Source organism: Colobus angolensis, unplaced genomic scaffold (assembly GCF_000951035.1).
Source record: "Colobus angolensis palliatus isolate OR3802 unplaced genomic scaffold, Cang.pa_1.0 Scaffold27, whole genome shotgun sequence".
Lineage (NCBI taxonomy): Eukaryota > Metazoa > Chordata > Mammalia > Primates > Cercopithecidae > Colobus > Colobus angolensis.
Window position 1 is genome coordinate 13,654,784 of NW_012115932.1, and position 21,360 is coordinate 13,676,143.

A 21,360-nucleotide genomic window follows, 5' to 3' on the forward strand; every position below is an offset into this window, starting at 1 on the left:
TTCTGTCACTCAAAAGGGAACCATCATGGCCGCCTGTTGCTTCAGAGTTTCCTTTAGGTCCTGGCCGTCAGGCTGACTCACGACTATGAAGGGTGACTTTGCATTTTAAGTTGTTTGTTTTGGGGCTTGCTTGTATGTCTATTGGGAACATATTTCATCAACAATCTGTCAGCCCAGTAATGAGGGTCTGCTAATGAGGCTCCTGACAGACGTGTTTTATGTACAGAGATGACAAATGCCACTCCTTGGCTGTGTTCAAATCATTTCAAAGGCCAGCGGACTCATTACAGTCATCAGGACTTGCTGCACTCAGGCGTATTTTGTCTGAGTGTGTGTAATTTGGATTTCTGTTCACTGAAACATTTTTTAATATTCCCACAAAGGCAAGATCTTTTAAAATCTCTGTCCCTTCATCTGTCCCTAATTCCCTGTCCCTTTATCTGTCCCTAAACTTACCTGTTTTGTAATGACTAACTTTTGTAAATCACATTTTAGACACCATTTGCTGCTGTTAGAACTGTCAGTGTTATTTTAGGATGTTTGCCCAAATCCAGGAGCATTTCTATGTCCTGAAGGCAGGAACTGAAAACATGCAGATGATCACAGGGCCCAGGAAGGCAATGGACACAAGGGAGGGACTGCATTGAGGCTGGCAGACTGGAGGCAGATGCTCTGTCTGGTGGGCCCTGCTGCTCTTCTCCTCCCAGCTGGTTGGGAGCACTGGTCAGCACAACTAGAGCTCCTGATTTTTCAAAATCAGGAGCACCTCTATATGAAGTTGACTTTTAGATGTTATTTTGAGATGTGGCAACCAATTCAACAGATTTCAAAGACTATGAGCTTCCAGAGTTTGATCTCTACCCAAGGTCTAAAGCAATTTGCAGTAGTTTTACTAGTTAAAACAAAACAGAAAAACAACAAACTTGTAATAAATGAGGGACATGTTTCTTTGTTTTCTCTTTGCAGACTGGTATAGGGGATACCTCATAAAGCACAAAATGTTACAGGTAAGGTCACCTGGTTTTTATTTGGGTCAGTACTGGATGTCTTCATATGGCCCTACTCTCCCATCTGAGCAGGTCTCTCCCACCGTTGTTCCTCAGCAAAGGGAACCCAACCCTCCCTCCTGTGCCCTGTGCTCTCTGACTTCTGTGCCTTGGCACTCGCTGTGCCTCAGCTCCCTCCCATTTCTGTCAATCTTTAAGGTTCATCTCTGGTGCCATCTTCTCCCTGCAACTTTTCCCTATATGCCACTCACTTGATTTCTCCCTCCCTGGAGTCTCTGGGGGGTTGTGCCTTGATAAATTTGAAATTCATTCTACTGCCTTCCTTTAGAGTTGTTTGTGATGTTCAGTCATCTCCTCATCCGTATATCCAGGTCAACACAGAAAGGACAGGCCTGGTTTCTACCTTCGAGGGGTTCTCTTGTTCTAACCTCATGTTTCACTGTCATCTCCATGAGAGCAGATGCTTGCTTTGCTTGTCTCATTTTCTCTCACAGCATCTAGCACAGTGACCAGATGTCCCCAGTATGTACATTGGTTGCATTTATGAAGGAAGGGATTTACAAGTAATTGATAAACTTACCTTGTTAACTGAGCCAAATGTATGGAGCAAGGAAATGATAGAAGCTTCTTCCTTCTTCCCTGACATGCTGTGTTGGGAGGGATGCCCCTACTCTGCTGTCTCAAAGAACAATGGAATAAATGCAGGCAGAATAGGTCTCAGATCAAACTAGCCCAAATGCACCTAGGAACGTTGTTACTTCAGGACCAGTTATTTCTGACCTTCTGGTTGTTCCTGACCGTGAAGGGTGACTGCTTTCCGGAATCGGGCAGGTGACGGGAGAAGCAGAGCTCCTGGTCTCGCTTAAAGTCAGTGAGTGGTTTAGATTGTCTTTCAAACGATACTGTCTTATAGCCCACCTGTAGGATGAGTGGCCATAATGCGTTGAAGCGTCCCTTGGGATCTAGGGCTATTGTGAGACCTAGGGCTATTGTGGGATCTGGAGCAACTGATGGAGAACCGGAGGGAAAGCCAGATCTAGACAAGTAGATTTAGAATCCAGCCCCTGCTCTATCTGGCTCTGGGCTTATTCCTTTAAAGTCTGAGGATTTTATAAGCCAGTAGCTTTTGGAAAAAAATTATGAAGACCTAGGGTCATTCATTTCTGCGGTGATATATCTTTTTATTTCATTTTGTTTTGTTTCCAACAGGGCATTTTTCCTAAGTCATTTATCCACATCAAGGAAGTGACAGTTGAGAAAAGAAGGTATTTGCCATTCTTCACCAGACTTGACCCTCCAGTGGCTCATGGATGTCTCTGTCCTGTTTATTTTGAGAATCTGACTTGGCAGATCTGAGGGGTGCTCAGCTTATCTTCCTTGTGCCTGTGTGTATTTGTGGATCTCCTTTCTCTCCCTCAATGGGAGATCTAATCCAAATTGATTCATGTTCAGATCTGACTCTGAGGGGGTATTAGTTTGGAGAATCAAACTTTTTGCTGGCGGCTACCTTAGAACTGTATTAAAGTAGATTAATCCTAAATAATGAGCCCACCCTAGCAAAGGAGGACGTAACAAAGCAAGTCCTTTGTATTTGCATAATGTAATTGGTGTGGCTATTGGAGGCGTTTTAGTCTAATGTCAGGAAGGCCCCCCTTCGCAGCTGCAGCTTAATGCAAATTTGTTCGTGTTTTATCTGGTCAGCACCTGGGTCTCAATTTCACACCACTTTTTCTCCCACCTTAAATAGAAATACTGAGAACATCATTCCTGCAGAAATTCCTCTGGCACAAGAAGTGACAACGACACTTTGGGAATGGGGAAGCATCTGGAAACAACTCTATGTGGTGAGATTCAAAATTGCTCCCTGAGATGGAAGCTTCTTGCAGTCTTCAGTTTGGTTCCAGTTTTCAGTTTAGCATTGAGTTAGGCAGGTGGAGGTGGCTTTGATGACATAGCAGAGTACACACTGTTAACGTATGAGGACATCAAGGCCTAGAGAGGATCAGGGACTTTCTCAAAGTCACAGAGCTATCTAGTGACAGAGCCATAATCAGTGATGTCTGCTGTGAACCTTAGGTGTTTAGTACAGAAGTTGTCAAAGTTGAGCATGCATAAGAATCACCTTGAGAACTGTTAAAAATAAAGCTTCCTCCCAAGGGGTTTAATAATCGCGTTTTTAGTAAACTCAGATTTGATTTGCTAGTCTGCTGATAACACCTTGAGAAATACTGTTCTTATACTTTAATTAACCAATGGCTATTGTCCTCAGATCTATGAAGAAGTTTTGACTCTGGAAAAACAGAGAACATATTTTTGCATTTGTTTTCCCTGTTTTGAAGCAAATATAATTTTAAATCCTCCTTTGATGCTCTCAAGCTCCTAATGAAAGCAATTAGCTAAGCAAACCATTAAGCTGAGAGTGAAAATGTCAACCAAGGCTTACTGCATGCTTCTTTTGGCACCGTGCACACATGCTGGTGTATGCACAGAATTTGTAGACTTACCTTTCATGGTCTTAAATGTTGACTCCCATGTGGACATTTCATAATATGAAGACATAATTGGCACACTCAATTTTATTTGCTTTAGAAAAGTTTAGGGGGCAAATAGCATACTTTGGCTAAAGCAATTTTTTGTTCATCTCCACTACCCTCAACCTTTTTTCTTTTTTCTTTTTTTTTTTTTTTTTAAGATGGAGTATTTTTAGTAGAGATAGAGTTTCACCATGTTGGTCAGGCTGGCCTTGAACTCCTGACCTCAGGTGATCCACCCAGCTCGGCCTCCCAAAGTGCTGAGATTACAGGCATGAGCCACTGTGCCCAGCCCACTACCCGTTTTAAAACATCACAATGACATGTACCATTGAAGCTTGGCATTTTCCCTTAGGAAATCTTTGAATAGTAAGTCCATTTGCTCTAGTCAGGAGGTCCTTAAACATCTAGTACTTCGGTATCACATTCCTGATTCTTGCCATATCTGCATACAACCTGTGTAATATTTACTTAATACCTGCATTGGATCTCTTTTCAGTAAACTTGAATCTATAGACATAAAGAATGAAATAGCATGCTGCATCATTCCAGCAGTTCTCGATTCCCCGTCTCCAACTAGATGCCTCACAATTCAGTTCAACTCTGACTACCCAGGGTAGCGCCAGACTCCATGGGTTTAAAGCCTCAATCCCACAAGATAGCCCTCACTTTAGATGCCAGTCACAAGTCCTGGGTGCCCAGGCTACCTGAAGTTCTGTTGGACTTGGCTATAAATTCATGGATTCTCACTACCCTTCCCTGCCTGGTCATCCCCTTTTCCCATTTCAGGTTTCATAATTTGTTAGAACAACTCAGAGAACTCAGGAAAGTGCTATACATATGATTACGATTTTATTATAAATGATGTAATTCAAGAACAGCATCATGGAAGACAGACACAGGGCAAGGCTTAGAGGGGCACAGAGCTTCCATGTCCTCTCTCGACGCACCACCCTCCCAGCACATTGATGTGTTCACCTTCTGGGAAGCCCCTCAAACGTTATTCACGAAGAGTTTTAATCAGAGTTTCATTACACAGGCATAATTGATTAAATTATTGGCTATTGGTGCTTGAGCTCAATCCTCAGTCCCCCTACCCTCCCAGAGGTTGGGGTGGGGCAGGTGGAGGGGAATGGGGCTGTTAAGTTCCAGCCCTGTAGTCATGTGGTTGGGGGTTTGGTTCCTGGTTGGTTCCTTTGCAACCAGCCCCTCATCCTGAAGCTATCTAGAGGCCCTCCTAGAGTCACCTCATTAGCATAAACTCAGGTATCATTGAAAGGCTATTGTTAGGAATAAGAAAATATATTTTTATCACTCTGGATATTGCAAGAGTTTTAGGAGCACTGCTTCAAGAACCAAGGACAAAGACCAAGTATATATATGTGTGTGTGTATATATATGTGTATATATGTGTGTGTGTGTATATATGTATATATATATATTTTGTTATACCACCCTCACTTCCCCAAATGGAAAGACAAAAGTACTTGGCACAATTAGAAGAACATTATTCAACTAAATACAATGAAAACAAGATAACATTATTTTTATTAAAAAAAAATTTTGGAGACAGGGTCTCGCTCTGTCACCCAGGCCGGAGTGCAGTGGGGCCATCATAGTTCACTGGAGTTCTAAACTCCTGGGCTCAAGCGATCCTCCCGCCTCAGCCTCTGGAACATACTTGCTATTGTACCTGTCGAAAGCTCTGAGTCCAAGACCTTTTCTCTCTCTTTGTTAAAAAAGACATTAGCAATGTGTGAGAGGTGTTAGAGACATATTACTATAAAACTGCAGCTTTCTCTTTCCCTTACACAGAAGGAAGGAAACGGAGTGGAAGAGAATCGCCCTAGGGCTCCATGTTGTTTGACCTTGTATCTTTGTACCACGAAGAGCCATCTTGCTTTCCATAGGTGGTACACATGCCGCACTTTGGGGAAGGCTGCCCTAGAAGCAGTCCTTTGTCATCAGAGAAATGGCCCTGGCTCCCAGCCTCAAAGGGCCTGAGCTCTGGGACCTCCATTAGGGCAGATGTTCGTAGCATTCCTGTTCAATAAATATCTTTTTAGATAAAGTCAGAAATCACTCATTCCTTAACCAAGAAGTGATTGAGATTTTTATTTTTGCTTTTGGGAAATCCCTGTGGCCCACGAGGAATAAATATTTCAATGACTAGGACCCCCACCTAATCACTTTGTAGTGGGTAGGGCTGGGAGAGAGCCTCAGGCCACGGCCCTTGACCACACTCGCCTGACTTTGGCACAGCCTGCCAAATAGATGGTCAGGCCCCTTAACACAGGCGATTATGGGTTGTTTCTTGTCTCCTAGGCCAGCAAAAAGGAGCGTTTTCTGCAGGTGCAGTCCATGATGTACGATCTGATGGAGTGGAGGTCCCAGCTTCTCTCAGGAACCTTGCCCAAGGACGAGCTGAAGGAACTGAAGCAGAAAGTCACGTCCAAAATTGACTATGGCAACAAGTAACCTCCCTTTCCTCTGTAGAGAGGCTTTCTTCCCCCAGCCATCCTCTCTCTTACCTTTCTCTCTCCCCAGAAGCTTGGATTCATTTTTAGATGCAAGTTTGTCACTTTCTGTTTGGGAGAAGGTTGTGACCAATGGCTGTGCTTGTGTGCTGTTGTTACCACCCCCCGGGGACTGAGGGACATGCAGATGGAGAGAAGGCTTGTGCTTACACGGTGTTATTACCAGGCTGAGAGATTTAGGACACTCATTTAACCTACTTCCGATGGACTAGGGAGCACAGTCATGCTGGTTCACTTTCAGCTTAGTTGTCGTTTTATCCCTGCATTTGCAAAATTCTCCCTTAAATCCCAGTGTGAGACTTAATGTCTCTTCCCGCATCCTAAGGTATCCAACCCACACACCATCAGCTAACTCAAATGCACAATTACAAAAATGTTTCCTCAAAAGGGAAGAGAAGTAAAAATTGGTTGGGATTTGAATGCTATCAAGTTAAGGAGAAAATGAGCCAATTATTTGAGGTGGGACAACCCACTGATAATAACATTATAAGTAACTCTTAATCAGAGCTTGTTGTACACCAGGCTTGCTGCTAAGTGTTTTACAGGCATTGTCTCATTTAATTCTCATAATAACTCTATGGGGCATGCAGTTTTATTATCCCCATTTTTTTCAGATAAAGAAACTGAGGGTTTTCAGTAGGGTAGGTAACTTGTCCAGAGTTGCACAGCTAGTAAATGACAGAACCTGAATTTAGACCCAGGCAGTCTGGCTCCAGGGTCCATGGGCCTCACCACTCTGCTACTTGGATAGCATTTGGGAACTATAAGGACCTCTCCTCCCTCCTGATCTTTTGAATGACTTCCAAACATTCTGTTCATTTGCTCATTCATTCCAACCACAAACATGTATTGAGCACTTATAGTTGGCTGGATTTCCTGCTAGATATTGGGGCTGTAGAAATAAAAGTCCCTGTCCACTCAAGGGTCACAGTTCCAATTAGGAGTAAGCCACAAGTAAACTGCTGATATGTACTGTGATAAGTTCTATAACTCAGGAAGCAAGAGTTACTTTTAATGAACCTTAGAGAAGGAAGTCAAGGAAGACTTCCTGAAGGACGTGACCCCTGAGCGGAAGTTTGAAGGATAAAGGGATATTAAGCAGGCTCAAAACAAGGAGGGTCAGGGGCTCATGAGAGAGCATGGCATACTCAAGGAACTGCAAAGCGGATCTGAAGGCTGGAACACAGGGCCTGAGGGGGAAGTAAAAAGCCCATTTAATATGAATAAGAAGAAGTTTCCCCAGCAGCCAGGCCAGGCTTTCTTGTCCTGCCATAAGCACTAGGAGGAGGATTCTGAGAGGAAAGTCAGTGGCTCCAACTCACAGCTGATCCAGGAACACAGTCCCTCTGCCGGTGCCTCTGTTGGCATCTGGCAAGCGTGTCCAAATCTGCTTATAAAGCACATCATCCTAAAGTGACAGGAAGGGTTTGCCATGCAGCTGCTACTGCCGTTGGTTCCATGGTGTCTTTAGCTGAGAACAATTGCAGCTGAGTGTATGGGAATTGAGGGCTGCTTTACAGTGACATCTACGACCTTCAAATGTTGTTTTCTTAATGGGGGCTCCTGAGAAGTAGGACCAGGAATGGAAAAAGTGGTCACCACTCACAGGAAGCCTTCCCTGATTTTCCACTACCCTCCTTGGGCCGGGGTAGGTGCTCTTGAAGGCCCTGAGTAGTAATTGCCTCCTTTTTGGCCCAGCTTCCCTCTTATTGCGGGAGCTCCTATAGGATGTTGACTGTCTAAATCACCTCTATGCCTGTGCTTGGAACAAGGTGTGCACATAGTAGGTGCTCGGTGAGTGATAACTGAGTGAGTGGGTGAATGGTGGTGATGGGAGAAAAAGAAGAAAGAGGGTCCTCCCTAAACCAGCCCCTCTGCAGCATCCTCTGACCTAGCCCCGTGCTTTTAGTTCTGTCAGCTTCCTTTGGGGAAGTGAGAGATACCCTGTGGCACAGGCTGAGACCTCAAGCTCAGCGGCCCCCTTATTTACCTGACTACTTCAGCTGCAAGCGAGAGAGTTGGGCATCTTATCACTGGCCTGATAGTTCGGGTGCTCAGAGCTCTGGTATGGGATGGGCAGCTTCCCCAAATCCAGGAGGCCCACCGTCTGGGCCGAGTGTCAGGATCAGCCTGGAGCTGCCTACCTCCAACCTCCAGCAGCTGGGAGAGTGGGTGGGGGTGGCACAAAGTGGAACTGAACCTTGGAGGAATGGTCAGAATGAGCTTGTTTCTTCTCTCATTCCATTACTTCATTCAGATATCAAACTTTCTTTACACATCTGGTAGGCCCCAAGGGTACAGGGCACAGACACATACAAAATACAGCCTCTGTTTTTAGCAACAATCAAAAAGCAAGCAATGAGAAATAATGATAACTTCCAGAGTGCTCACTCATTTCCGGAGGCACGGTTTAAAGGACTTTCCATGTATTAACTCTGTGAAGTCTCACAACAACTTGATGAGGTAGGCACTATTCTCATCCTGTTTCTCAGGTGAGGAAAGTGAGGCTCAAGAGTGATTGATTAGGTGTGTGATCTGAGAAACCAACAGAGATGCCTCTTTATCAACTAAGATGGATCCTAAGGTTCAGGAAACAACAGCTACCTATGGGTCGGGTTGAGCGTTCAGGGGAGCTGGCTTGGCAACTCCCTAAATTCCTACAGCTACGAGAAAAACACCCTCTTGCCAAACTCCCTAACAATAGGAGCCATCAGGCAAATTATCAGACCCCTCCTAACTCTGATTTACATCCACACCAGAGGACTAGCCTGCTAAACATTCTTTTTTGATAGAGAACTGCAAACCTTAAGCCAGTTTCAGCTAGCTTAAGACTGTCCACAAACTGTGTCCAGTAGTTCACCTTTTGATGTAAAGTGCAAAGTTTCACCTCATTTTAATAATAAACCCCACCCCAAAGTGAACATGGGCTGTATGTTACATACACGTTTACCCATAGTATATGCTCTTGTCTCCATAAATATGTTAATTTTTTCCCCAAACCTGCTGAATATGTGTGATGTTGGCTCTGTGAGGCATAAAACCCAACATGTCCTTCCCCTCTTCAAAGAAAGAGCACCTTCCACACATACCAGAGACTGTCTCTTCAAAGTTTGTAAACCGATGTCACCAGTAAGGTTCTCCTTTCTCTTCAAAGTTTGCCAACCAATGTCACCAGTAAGGTTCTCCTTTTGTAATGAAGCACAGCCTCTGTTGCCTGCTGCTTGCAAAGTCAGTAACAGGGACAAAGTGCATTGTAAGGAAAGTGACTTTATTTCCAAAGCTAGTCATGGGGAAACATACAGGCTCACTCCTCTAGAAACCACTTCAAGACTGTGGGCTGAGGGCAAGGGTTTCAAAAAGGGAAGCTGGATATGGGAGGCATGCCGGGGCTGTGCAGGGTGCAGGGGCTGTGTGTCTAGGCCTGATGCCGGTCTGGAGAACAGGCTGGTGCCATCTTGACAGTGGCCAGGCTGTCAATGATCCATCTTGAGGCAGTCTTTAAGTAGGGGAGAATTCTGTAGCTGTGCCCTCATGCCTGGTTTGTTTTCAATTAGCCCCTGGAATTTCTTAACAAGCATAGAGTTAAGTAAATGTGCATGGAGTAAGAGCGTATATGGTAGAAGGGGGAAGGGAATGGAGCTTCAAAGTAGGTTTCAAGGGTATATTTTAAGACTAAGGAAAAAAAGGTTTCTATGGTTTTTCTCAAGGCTACATCTTGAGTTGTTTTTTTTTTTTTTGAGACAGAGTCTCGATCTATTGCCCATGCTGGAGTGCAGTGGCGTGATCTCAGCTCACTGCAACCTCCGCCTCCTGGGTTCAAGTGATTCTTCTGCCTCAGCCTCCCAAGTAGCTGGGACTACAGGCGCATGCTGCCACACCTGGCTAATTTGTGTATTTTTAGTAGACACGGGGTTTCACCACATTGGCCAGGCTGGTCTCGAACTCCTGACCTTGTGATCCACCCACCTCGGCCTCCCAAAGTGCTAGGATTACAGGTGTGAGCCACCGAGCCTGGCCAAGAAAAAAGTTTTAAAATGCATTTTGAAGCTGAGCTCCTCAGTTACACTTTCTACTATTTAGCCATCCTGGTGGTCTTTTGAACAGCAGGTGATTTTGCTCAAGATGCAGTGGAATTTGAACTGATAATGTGGCTGCAGAGTTCAAGTGCTTAACTGCTGCACTCTACTGCCTTCCAAGAGCCATGTGGGTTAATAAGGGAGGGAGAGAAGTAAACAGCCACTTTCAGTCGGAAGTCATACACATTAGGAGTGCAGGAAGCATGGGCAAGAAGGTTGGAGGATGTGGGGGTGGGAGTCAGGGTGGGGATGACAACCACTCTGAATCTAACTAGACCAGCAGGAATTATTAGGTGAAATGGAGAAGAGAAACTCAGAGGGAAACAATGTGGGAGATGAAAGGTTCACATGACCACGGAGAGGAAGACATGGGTGGACTGGGGCTGGAACCTTGAGGATTTTAGTGCCAAGTGAGTCTGGATTGTCCAGACGGCAATGGGGAGCCATCACAGATTTTTAGGTGGCATATGCAGTGGTGCAATCATAGCTCACTACAGTCTCCATCTCCTGGGCTCAAGTGTTCCTCCCACCTCAGCCTCCCGAGGAGCGGGGACTATAGGTGCATATCACCATGCCCAGCTGAGTTTACCTTTTTTAAAAATTTTATTTTATATGTATACAGTGGGGACTTTGCCCTCTACCCTCATCTTGGCTTCATTTGATCACTTCCTTGAACAGATGAGAGCAGTGGGGTTACATCCTGATGAGAGAATGCCTAAATGTTCTGCTCCCCAAAATGCATGGTGGCTGCATTTAGAGGCTGTGGAGGACAGCCTCTCCTGCCCCTGGGTCACGGGAATCCTGTCAATCCTACTGAAGCTCCCAAAGTTCCAAGTGATTTTGATGTCCAAGGATTGAGGAATCCTCAAATGACTTCTCCACATCCCAAGATAGCCGGACCTAGGAGAATGTTTTATTCATGTATTTTAGAACCGAATCCACTTCGATACATTTTGAGGAGAACAGCCAGAGAGATCTTGGCATTAAATTATGTATCGGCAATGCTCCATCTTTTCCAAGGTCAGGAGAGTCTCTGCTAAGCATTAGCTGAATGTGTTTCTTCCCCCTTAGCATTGCCGTTAGGCAGCATGGCTGTGCACCATTATGAGTTGTATTGAGTTGGGAGTTAATTTTCTAATGAATGTGCACAAATGGGTGAACCTTGGCTCCCTTCCCTCTACATTTGGACAAGATGAGAGATGTGCCTCTCAATTCGATTCTCTGATAGAGATTCTCTGACAGAGTCTCCTTCATTTGTCTTGCTGCCTTTCCAGAATCTGATACTTAGTAGTGGCAACAAAGCAGGACTACGGTTGGCCTTCTCAGAATCCATCAGCCCACCTCCTCCTATCTTCTTTGTATGGACAACTGAGGCTCTTCATCTCAATATCAAGTGCAAAAGCAGTTTCAAGTTAAGGTTTCTGCAAACATACCCTACCCCACCCTGCAACCCATACACTGCTCCTAAGCTCCTCCTATGTATTATAGCAAGCATACCAGAGAGGTTATGAGTGTGGACAGAGATGTATTCTTAGTTTTCACTAGCTATATGACCTTGAGCAAATTAATTAGTCCTCATATCCTCAGTCTTTTCTTCATTTGTAAAATGGGGTTATTAATAGTATCTCCTTCATAGGGTTGTTATGAGAATTAAATGGATTAATTTTATGTAAAACACTTATCCTATGTGAGCTTATTGTAAGTGCTGTGTGAGTTTGCTGCTGTTAGTGTCACTGATGCTGGTCAGGATGACAGGTGTGATTGAAACAAATCAAAACCAAACAGGGAAAAGCTTGTGGCCTGGAAGTCAAATAGCTGAAAGCAAGCTGTGGGTAACAGTCAATATGTCTGAGATTGTTTTTCCCCAACTGCTATTTTCAAATTTTTATTGAATAATATATAAATACCTCCTCTGTGTATATATTTTAAAAAAGGCTAGGTACGGTAGTAGCTGGGCATGGTGGCATGTGCCTGTAGTCCCAGCTGCTCAGGAGGCTGAGGTGGGAGGATTGCTTGAGCCCAAGAGTTCGAGGCTGTGGGAAGCTATGATCATGCCACTGTACCCCAGCCTGGAAGACAGAGCAAGACCCTGACTCATTAAAAAAAAAAATCAAATAAATTGAGACAAGGCACATGTAACCTTTGACCCCTTTACTCCTCCAGCCCTAGCCCCTACCTGTCCCCACAGATAACTTGTGTTGGTAGTTTGGTCCTTTTTTTCATTCAGAGCTTTCTCTCATACATAAGCTTACTTTTATACATGCACCCAGATAATATATCTGGCCTAGTTTTTGTTTGTTTTATTATTTATTTATTTATAAAAATAAATATTGTATGTGCACTATATGCATCTTTCCATGCTTGATTTTTGCACTGACATATATTATTAAATATAGTAAAACTATGAAATATTTTAAAAGCTCTGCTATATAGTATTCCATTATAGATAGGGCACTGTTGATTTAGCCATTTCTCTTTTAGACTTTTTTTTTTTTGGTGAGATGGAGTCTCACTCTGTCACCCAGGCTGGAGTACAGTGGTGCAATCTCGGCTCACTGCAACTTCCGCCTCCCGGGTTCAAGCAATTCTCCTGTCTCAGCCTCCTGAGTAGCTAGGACTACAGGAGCACACCATGATGCCCAGCTAATTTTTGTATTTTTACTAGAGACGGGGTTTCACCATCTTGGCCAGGCTGGTCTTGAACTCTTGACCTCAGGTGATCCACCCGCCTTGGCCTCCCAAAATGTTGGGATTACAGGCATGAGTCACCATGCCCAGCCGACATTTTGTTTTTTTTCAGTACTTGCTGATGCGATCAAGGCTGCAACACATCCTAGTTCAAGTGTTGGGTGTTTCAGTTTAATACCATGGAAAATACACCTTTTAAAAAAATTGAATGCACACTACTACAGTACCTTCCAAAGGGGGTCTACTATACCAATATGCACTCACTAGCAGTGTCCCAGGCTATCCGTGTAGAGCTCTTCTTTGTGACTGTATGATCCCCAGAAATCAGTCGAACTTTCTAGTAAAAATCTTCTCACCAGTGACCTAAAGTTCTCCACTGATTTATCTTCACCTCCAGTTTTTGCTTTACAGAATCCTTGAGCTCGATTTGATTGTCAGAGATGAAGATGGAAATATCTTGGACCCCGATAATACCAGCGTCATCAGCTTGTTCCATGCACATGAAGAAGCAACTGGTAAAATCACAGAGCGTATCAAAGAAGAAATGGTGAGCTTTACTAAATAGGCTTTGGCCAAGTGATCCAATCATTGAGCACATCATAAACTTAAAACAATGGGCTAATGGGCTAATTAACCAGACTGTGTATTATTGAAGGGGATCTGTCTGTGGCCTGAGATGATCAGCAGCCACATGTGTTTAACTGTGGTTTTGTACCCACATCTGTAATTCATTCAACATCCATCTCACAGGTAGTTAAATGCCAGGCAAGTTTCTTGATCTCTTGGCACTTGTAGCTTCAAGAAGGGAGAAGAGAAGAAAGGTGATAAAAAATTAAATAAATAAGTGAAAATATTAATTCCAGATGAGTTTATAAAAGGCAATGAACCAGGGTTATGTGAATCAGAGTGACTCAGGAGCTATGTTAAAAGGCACGGCCATGAAAGGCCTCTCTCAAGAGTGACATTTGAGCTGACACCTGAATCATGTGAAGGCACCAGGCCTGGGACGATCTGGGACAGAGTGTTCCAGGCAGAGGGCACAGCAGGTGCACAGGCCCTGAGGTAGGACTGCATTCTGACTATTGAAGGAGTAGGAAAGCCAAACAAGGATGAGGTGTGGTGAATAGTGGGGGAGTTCAGGCAACGATTTGCAGAGGCAGGTAGGTGGAGCCAGATCTCAAAGGGCCTGAGGGGTTTTGGAAGAGAGTTTCGATGTTATTCCCATGGATAGGAAATCAGTGAAAGATTTCAAGGAAAGGTCAACAGTCTGATTTTTATTAAAAAATTTATTTTAGCTGCTCTATATTATTTGAAAGCAATTGTGTTTTTAGATTTATTAAGATATAATTTTCATACAGTACATTTCACTCATTTTAAAGTATACTTTAATGAATTGTAATAATATATTGTGTTGGATAAATGTCATGACAATCAAGATAAAGAACAGTTCCATCATCCTAAAAGTTTCTTTGTGCTCCGTCTCCAGCCCCAAACCCCGTGCAACCTATAATTTCCTGTCACTGTAGATTTGCCTTTTCTAGAGTTTCATATAAATGGAATCCATGCAGTATTAATTTTCTGTGTTTGACTTTTACTCAGCATGATGTTTTTGAGGTTTATGTTGTTGTGCGTATTAACATTTTGGTCCTTTTATTACTGAGTCAGTATACCACTGACCAGTTACTGATGGTATATAGCATTGACCAGTTATTGGGCATTTGGGTAAGTTTTCAGTTCAGAGCTGTTATACTAATGCAACCATGAACATTTGGAAACAAATCCTTATTTGGACATGTTTTGATTCCTTTTGGGCAATACTTAGCAGTGGGATTGCTGGATCATATGATAAGTGTATATATAACTTTTTAAGGTATTGCCATGCTATTTCTTGAAATGGCTGTACAATTTTTTTTTTTTTTCTGAGACAGGGTCTCACTCTATCACCCAGGCTGGAGTATAGTGGTGTGATCACAGCTCACTGCAGCCTTGACCCCCGGGCTCAGGTGATTGTTCCACCTCAGGTTCCCAAGTAGCTGGGATCACAGGTGCATACCAACATGCCTGGCTAATCTTTTTTATTTTCTGTGGAGATGGGTGTTCACTATGTTGCCTAGGCTGATCTTGAACTCCTGGACTCAAATGATCGGCCCATCTCAGCCTTCCAAAGTACTGAGATTACAGGTATGAGCCACCACGCCAGCCCAATTTTGCATTTCTACCAGCAATATATGAGAGCTTTAGTTGCTCTACATCCTTGTCAACACTTGATATTATCTACATCCTTGTCAACACTTGATATTATCAGACTTTTTAACTTAGGCATACTAGTGGTTGTGTAGTGGTATCTCATTGTAGTTTTAATTTTCATTTTTCTGATGTGCAGTGATGTTGAGTATCTCTTCATGTGCTTCCTGTCATTTCCACTTGTATCTTCTCTTGGGAAGTGTCTGGTCAGACATTTTACCCATTTAAATTGGGTTATTTTCCTCAGAATTAGTTGTAAGAGTTATTTGTATATTCTAGGTACAAATTCTTTGTCAGATATGTTTTGAAAGTTTCTCCAAATCTGCACCTAGCTGTTGCATCCTTCAAAGAGCAAAAGTTTATACTTTTGATAAAATCCATTTAAGCAATATTTTTCTTTTATAGTTTTTGCTTTTTATGACACTAATTTTATGAGGAAGTCTGGGTCAGTGGCAACATTTCCCAAGACAGAAAAATATAGGCCAAGAGAGTCAAAGTGAATTGATTCAGGTTGCAGAAACGTTTGATGGCAGAGCTGGGTGGAATGTGCAAAACTTCAGGCTTGAACCCAATGTCCTTGACTATCTTTGTGTTGCTCTGAGTGGTGCTAGGCTAATTTTCTCCATCTTCTTTCCTTCTTCCTTCTGCCTTTCAGTCAAAAGACCAGCCAGATTATGGAATGTATTCCCGGATCTCCTCATCCCCCACCCATAGCCTCTATGTGTTTGTGAGAAACTTTGTGTGCAGAATTGGGGAAGATGCTGAGCTCTTCATGTCTCTCTATGACCCCAACAAACAAACAGTCATAAGGTAGGTGTGTCCAGCGTTGCCCTACTTCTCTGACTATGGGAAGCAGTGCACAGAGCATCTTTTCTTTCCATCCTCACTTATGGAGCAATTTCCACCTGGAAAAGAGATTGCGCCTGAGTGAAAATATGGAAATAACTTCTTTGGAGGGTGTAGGAGTTGAGTGGAAGTGTTATTTACCACCAGTTTTTTCCCACAGTGGAGTTTATGGTTGTAGGGTTTTGTAAAATAGATTTTGATTACCAGAAAACAGCCAGAAATAACAAGATTCAGACAAGTAGTGTTGGCTAGAATAAAAATATCTACTTTTTTTTTGTTTTGAGACAGGGTCGCACTCTGCTGCCAAGGCTGGAGTGCATGGGTGAGATTACAACTCGCTGTAGCCTTGAACTCCTAGGCTCAAACGATTCTCCCACCTCAGCCTCCTGAGTATCTGGGACTATAGGCATGCGCCACCACACCTGGCTAATTTTTAATTTTTTGTAGAGACAGGGTCTTGCTGCATTATCCCGTCTGGTGTCAAACTCTTGGCTTCGAGTGATCATCCCACCTTGGCTTCCCAAAGTGCTGGGATTATAGGTGTGAGCCACTGCTCCCTGCCAGTATCTACTTTCAGAATAGGAGTTAAGAAATGAATGCTCCAAATCCTCTGTAGTGGCAATAGGCTAAGGGTATAGGCTCTGAGATCTGTCTGGGTTCACATCTTGGCCCCAGCCTTTACTCTTTTTTAATGTGGGGCAGGTTGTTGATGTTTCTTAAGCCTGAGTTTCCCGTCTGCACAATGTGAGTGCTGACCTCACAGGGTCATTTCCTTCAGGCTTTAATGAGAAAGAGTTGCGATGCACAAGGCCTGGCACATGGTGCCTGTACTGCAAGGGGCAGTGGCTGTTATCATTACTACTTTAATAAGTTGTTCTTGGCAATGGAGGAAGTGAGGGAACTTCTGGGTGCCTTGGCTCAAGGAAGGGAAAATACTTCTGGGAATCTCCAGGGAAGAGACTTTGCTGCTTCTCCAGCTCCCTCTGCCAGACTCCTAGCCTCTGCTCAGACCATCCTTCCTCCCAAGCAGCCACTGCCTGTCCCCTCCATTAGGGTTTTAGACCAAGACATGGTCTCATATTTGAGGCCACTGACTGTGACTACAGGCTTGCGCCACCACGCCTGGCTAATTTTTAATTTTTTTGTAGAGACACACATTAGAAAGGAGCTAGAACATGATCTCTCTGCTTTTGTCTTCCTGGCTTGTTGATGTCTTCCTGGCTTGTTGCTGTGATGATGAAGCGAACGAATACACCATGCCTGGTGAATAGTGGTGCTTTAGTAAGCAGCAGCCTCTTGGAGACATGCATAAAACTGGAGGGGCTGTCCATCTCAGAAGAATGTGCTGGGGTCTGTACATTGTCCTATCTAATCCTCACGGTTCTGTGTCATTAGGATGAGAAAATGAAGCTCAGGGAAGTCAAGCAACTTGCCCAAAGTCACAAATATTTGTAAAGAGCAGAGCTGGGATTTAGACACAGGCCTGTCTGACTCCAAAGGCAAGCTATTTCCCACTTAAGTCTGTCACCAAGGAATGAGTTGTGTCAAGTATTCTAAATCGTTTTCACCAGGGTTTCAGTACCATTATGGTGGAAAGGTATTTATTATGCACCAAAGTCCCTAACCTTAAAGAGTCAGCCCAATTCACCTGGCTTAGCCTTAGTGGACACCGAGAATGAGTGTCCCTGGTCCCTTAGGCCCACCTTGAATTGGTTTGGGTGTCAGAAGCAGAGGTCCCTTGCTGTTTCCTTTCAGTTACTCCCAAGGTTCCTGAAAGGCTCACTGACTGCAGTTTCAGAAGCCTTGGAAGCAACTGAGCAGGAATAGTATGGGGCCTATGACACACAACAGATCTGAAAGTGCTCACAAGCATATCCTAAAAGTGCTTACTGCCTGCCACATTGATGAGGGAGTGTGGTCGGCTGGCCCCATCTCAGTGATGGATGGCTGGACCATCTCTGTGGAGGGAGGCCATGAATCAGCAAGGTGGCAGCTGTGCTCCGTGCCGTGCTACCTGGCATGCCATGCTCAATGGGGTGTGCCTGAGTGACATCTCTGAGAGTGCTGGAGATGAGAGCCAGCCCTGGGAGAGTGGGGATGAGCAGAGGGAGGAGGACAAAGCAGGCAGAAACCAGCAATCGCATAAAGAGGGGAAAGCAAAGGAAGAAGAGAAGAGGCACAATACAGGGAGTGGGGAGGGGAATCTGGGAACACTCCCAATGTCAGTCTCACTCTGAAGAGCTGCTCTTCCCCTAAGCAAGAAATCTGGGCTCCTGCCCGCTCTGGCCAGGGTTGACATACAGTGAACAACAGGCAGGTTAAGACATCTTCAGTGTGGCCCAGATGTGGACTGGGGAGAATATAGCTGGGATCGATGTTTCAGTGTTGGACTGAATCGTGGTCAGATCCCCAGTAGATCCCTGAAGGCATCCTGTTTGGGAAATTTAATGTAAGTTTTTATAGGACAAAAGAGAAGCAGTTCAGGTATCAGTCTAGTAGTAAGTCTTATGCCCAAAAATTATGTGATGAGGAGTTGGAATAGTACTCCTCGTTCCTCTGAGTAGGGTGTCATTTGGAGGAGGTCTTACCTGTCTTGGTGCTGTAGCCTTCAAATTCTACCACCTAGATCTTCCTGGGTGAGGATGGATGGGGCCAGCTCAGCCCTCCAAATTACTTTCCTTCTTTATGATTGTGCTTCTCCTGGAAGAAAATTGCTGATGCTTGCTGTTTAGATGTAGCAAGCTGGGTCACTGAGGGGCTCGCCTACATATGATGGAAGTTACTGGAATGTGTCTAAGCATTTCACTAACAACAGTACAGAAATTACCAACGAGAAAGAATTAAAAATAAAAAAAAATTTTGGATGGAGCATTCCTGGTTAGTTTACTGCAAACTCCACTACAATTTTTAGATCTTACTGAAAAAAACACAAAAGATGAAAAGATCCACTTAACTTGATTGAGTTTTAAACATTGGTTAATCTGGGACAATTTTGCTATTGGCCCCACTGCCTGCTTGAACTCTGCTCAGTTTGCTCTCATTAACCTTTTAGGGGTGACTGGAGAGAGAGGAACGAGATATTAGAGATAAAAAAAAAGCTCTAAAAGGAAGTCACGTCCCTTTAATTTTGCTGAATTCTTTTATGCCTTCTTAGGCTAACTTGAGTTTTAACTTTTTAAAAAATCTTATTTCTAATCCAAAATAATGGGCACTTATTTAGCACCGACTATATGCTCCTAGATGGCATGGAAAATCTGATGACTCAACTCAGCAAACTGTATTAAGCTTCTTCTAACTTAAATAAGTGCTAGACTTCTCTGTCTTCCTGGAGTGATGGGACTGACCAGCATGATGGCTGCTAGGAGATGTGAGATGGTAAAGGATCGTATGTTAGAACCATGTAGCTGCTCCTCATAAAACCCTCCAATGGGTTTCCATTACTCTCAGCATCAAGACAAAATCCTTGAATGACCTACAAAGCCTATGTGATCTAGCATCTCCCTCTAATTTTTCTCTTGTAACTTTCCCTTGAATCTGTTTGTTTTTATTTATTTTTTTGAGATGGGGTCTCCCTTTTTACCCAGGCTGGAGTACAGTGGCACAACCTCTGCTCACTACAACCTCCACCTTCCAGGTTCAAGTGATTCTCCTGCCTCAGCCACCCTAGTAGCTGGGACTACAGGTGTGTGCCACCACGCCTGTCTACTTTTTTAATATTTTTAGTAGAGATGAGGTTTCACCATGTTGCCCAGGCTAGTCTCGAACTCTTGACCTCAGATGATCTGCCCACCTTGGCCTCGCAAAGTGCTGGGATTACAGGCATGAGTCACTGCGCCCAGCCCCCTTGAATCTGTTTCTTAGATGCATCCAGCTCCTTCCTGACTCATGGCCTTTACTCATGTTGACTTTGCCTGAAACATTTCCCTTTCCTACCTTCTTTTCCTGACCAACTTTATTTCATGTCATTTCCTCAGCAAAGACTTCCTTGACCACCCACTAGGTCAGGTCCATTTGATATACATTAATACAACATCCTGAACTTTTCCTTTATACAGACTGACTGTTCCTTATTTAAAATGCTTGGGACCAGAAGTGTTTTGGATTTCAGATTTTCTCTTGGATTTTGGAATATTTGCATATATACCTACCAGTAGAGCATTGCTAATCCAAAAATCTGAAATCTAAAATGTTCTGATGAACATTTCCTTTGAGCGTCATGTTGACACTTAAAAATTTTCAGGTTTGGGAGCATTTCATATTTTGGATTTTTAGATTAAGGGTTCTTAGCTTGTGGCACAATTTTATATAAATAGTGTCACAATGGCATTTAAACAGTTATTTAATTGTATCTTAGATAATGGCTGAGACCCTCTATGACCCATCACAGTATGACATTCCACTCAAGGAAACAGCTCTACATTCAAAGGGTAACTTAAAGTAATTCAGATCTTTACTCAGTCTTGAATGGGGAATGGGCCGGAAAGGGTAAATATATTCTTAATGTCCAATAAAATATACTAAGGTCCTTTCCCCTCTCATCTCTGCCATTCTCAGTAACCTCTATCAGTATGCAGATGCTCTTCAAAAATATTAGACAGCTGTGCCAGAATTTGCTTAGCAGATGGGAGAGGGACAGAAGTGGCAAATACACATATGTTAATAGTTCTTTGCTCTTGCCCGTCTAATGTCTGTCTCTCAACACAACTGTGATCTCTCGGAGGGAAGGACCATTTCTATCTTAAACACCTGCCTACCCCCAGCAGTCATTAATGTGTTGGGCACATAGTAGATGCTTGGTGAATGTTTTTATTAAATGGATGCCAGGTCCCCTGGCAGTAACAGGCTGCCACTCTTCTTCCCACAGTGAGAACTACCTAGTGCGATGGGGCAGCCGGGGCTTCCCTAAGGAGATTGAGATGCTCAACAACCTGAAGGTGGTCTTCACGGTGAGTGTGCACCCTCTTCTTGTTACCGTGTTCCCCACCCACGAAAACGTAACCTCGGAAATAAGGCTGGTCAGAAGCTCAGGGTGGAGTGTGGCTCTCCTGCAGAGCTGTGTTCTGGGCTTCGTGCAGAAATCCAAAGCTGACAAAGGACATTGTGTGCCTTGAGGAAGCTTTTGGGAAGATGGATGTTCACCTCTGTCTCTCCTCATCTCTCCCTATCTGTCTGACTCCTGTACATACAGAAAAACATACGCAGAATGCTACATAAACAAGCACCAACTTCTTTGAGCAATAATGCCCAGGTGAACTGGGCACAATGGCAATTTTGACTTTCCAGTTCATTCATGATTAACCTGAGTTCCTTTCTTTGTTCAGGGCTTTCTGAAAAATCTTTCTAAAATATATCAGAAAAAAATAGCACCTTCCTAGAACATTGACTGCCTTGGTAAATTGGACATTCTGAACATAATTAAGTCATAGATGAC

The 21,360-nt window shown here is 43.7% G+C and overlaps 1 protein-coding gene across 1 annotated transcript in view; it reads left to right on the forward strand.

Moving 5' to 3' along the window:
- DOCK2 (dedicator of cytokinesis 2) overlaps nucleotides 1-21,360 on the forward strand; it is a 447,565-nt gene that overhangs the window by 30,460 nt on the left and 395,745 nt on the right. The window contains exons 3-9 of the mRNA XM_011947752.1: nucleotides 967-1,007; nucleotides 2,217-2,272; nucleotides 2,755-2,851; nucleotides 5,864-6,012; nucleotides 13,251-13,386; nucleotides 15,739-15,893; nucleotides 20,794-20,875. Coding sequence (XP_011803142.1) covers nucleotides 967-1,007; nucleotides 2,217-2,272; nucleotides 2,755-2,851; nucleotides 5,864-6,012; nucleotides 13,251-13,386; nucleotides 15,739-15,893; nucleotides 20,794-20,875 — 716 coding nt within the window. The remainder of the gene's footprint in view (nucleotides 1-966; nucleotides 1,008-2,216; nucleotides 2,273-2,754; nucleotides 2,852-5,863; nucleotides 6,013-13,250; nucleotides 13,387-15,738; nucleotides 15,894-20,793; nucleotides 20,876-21,360) is intronic.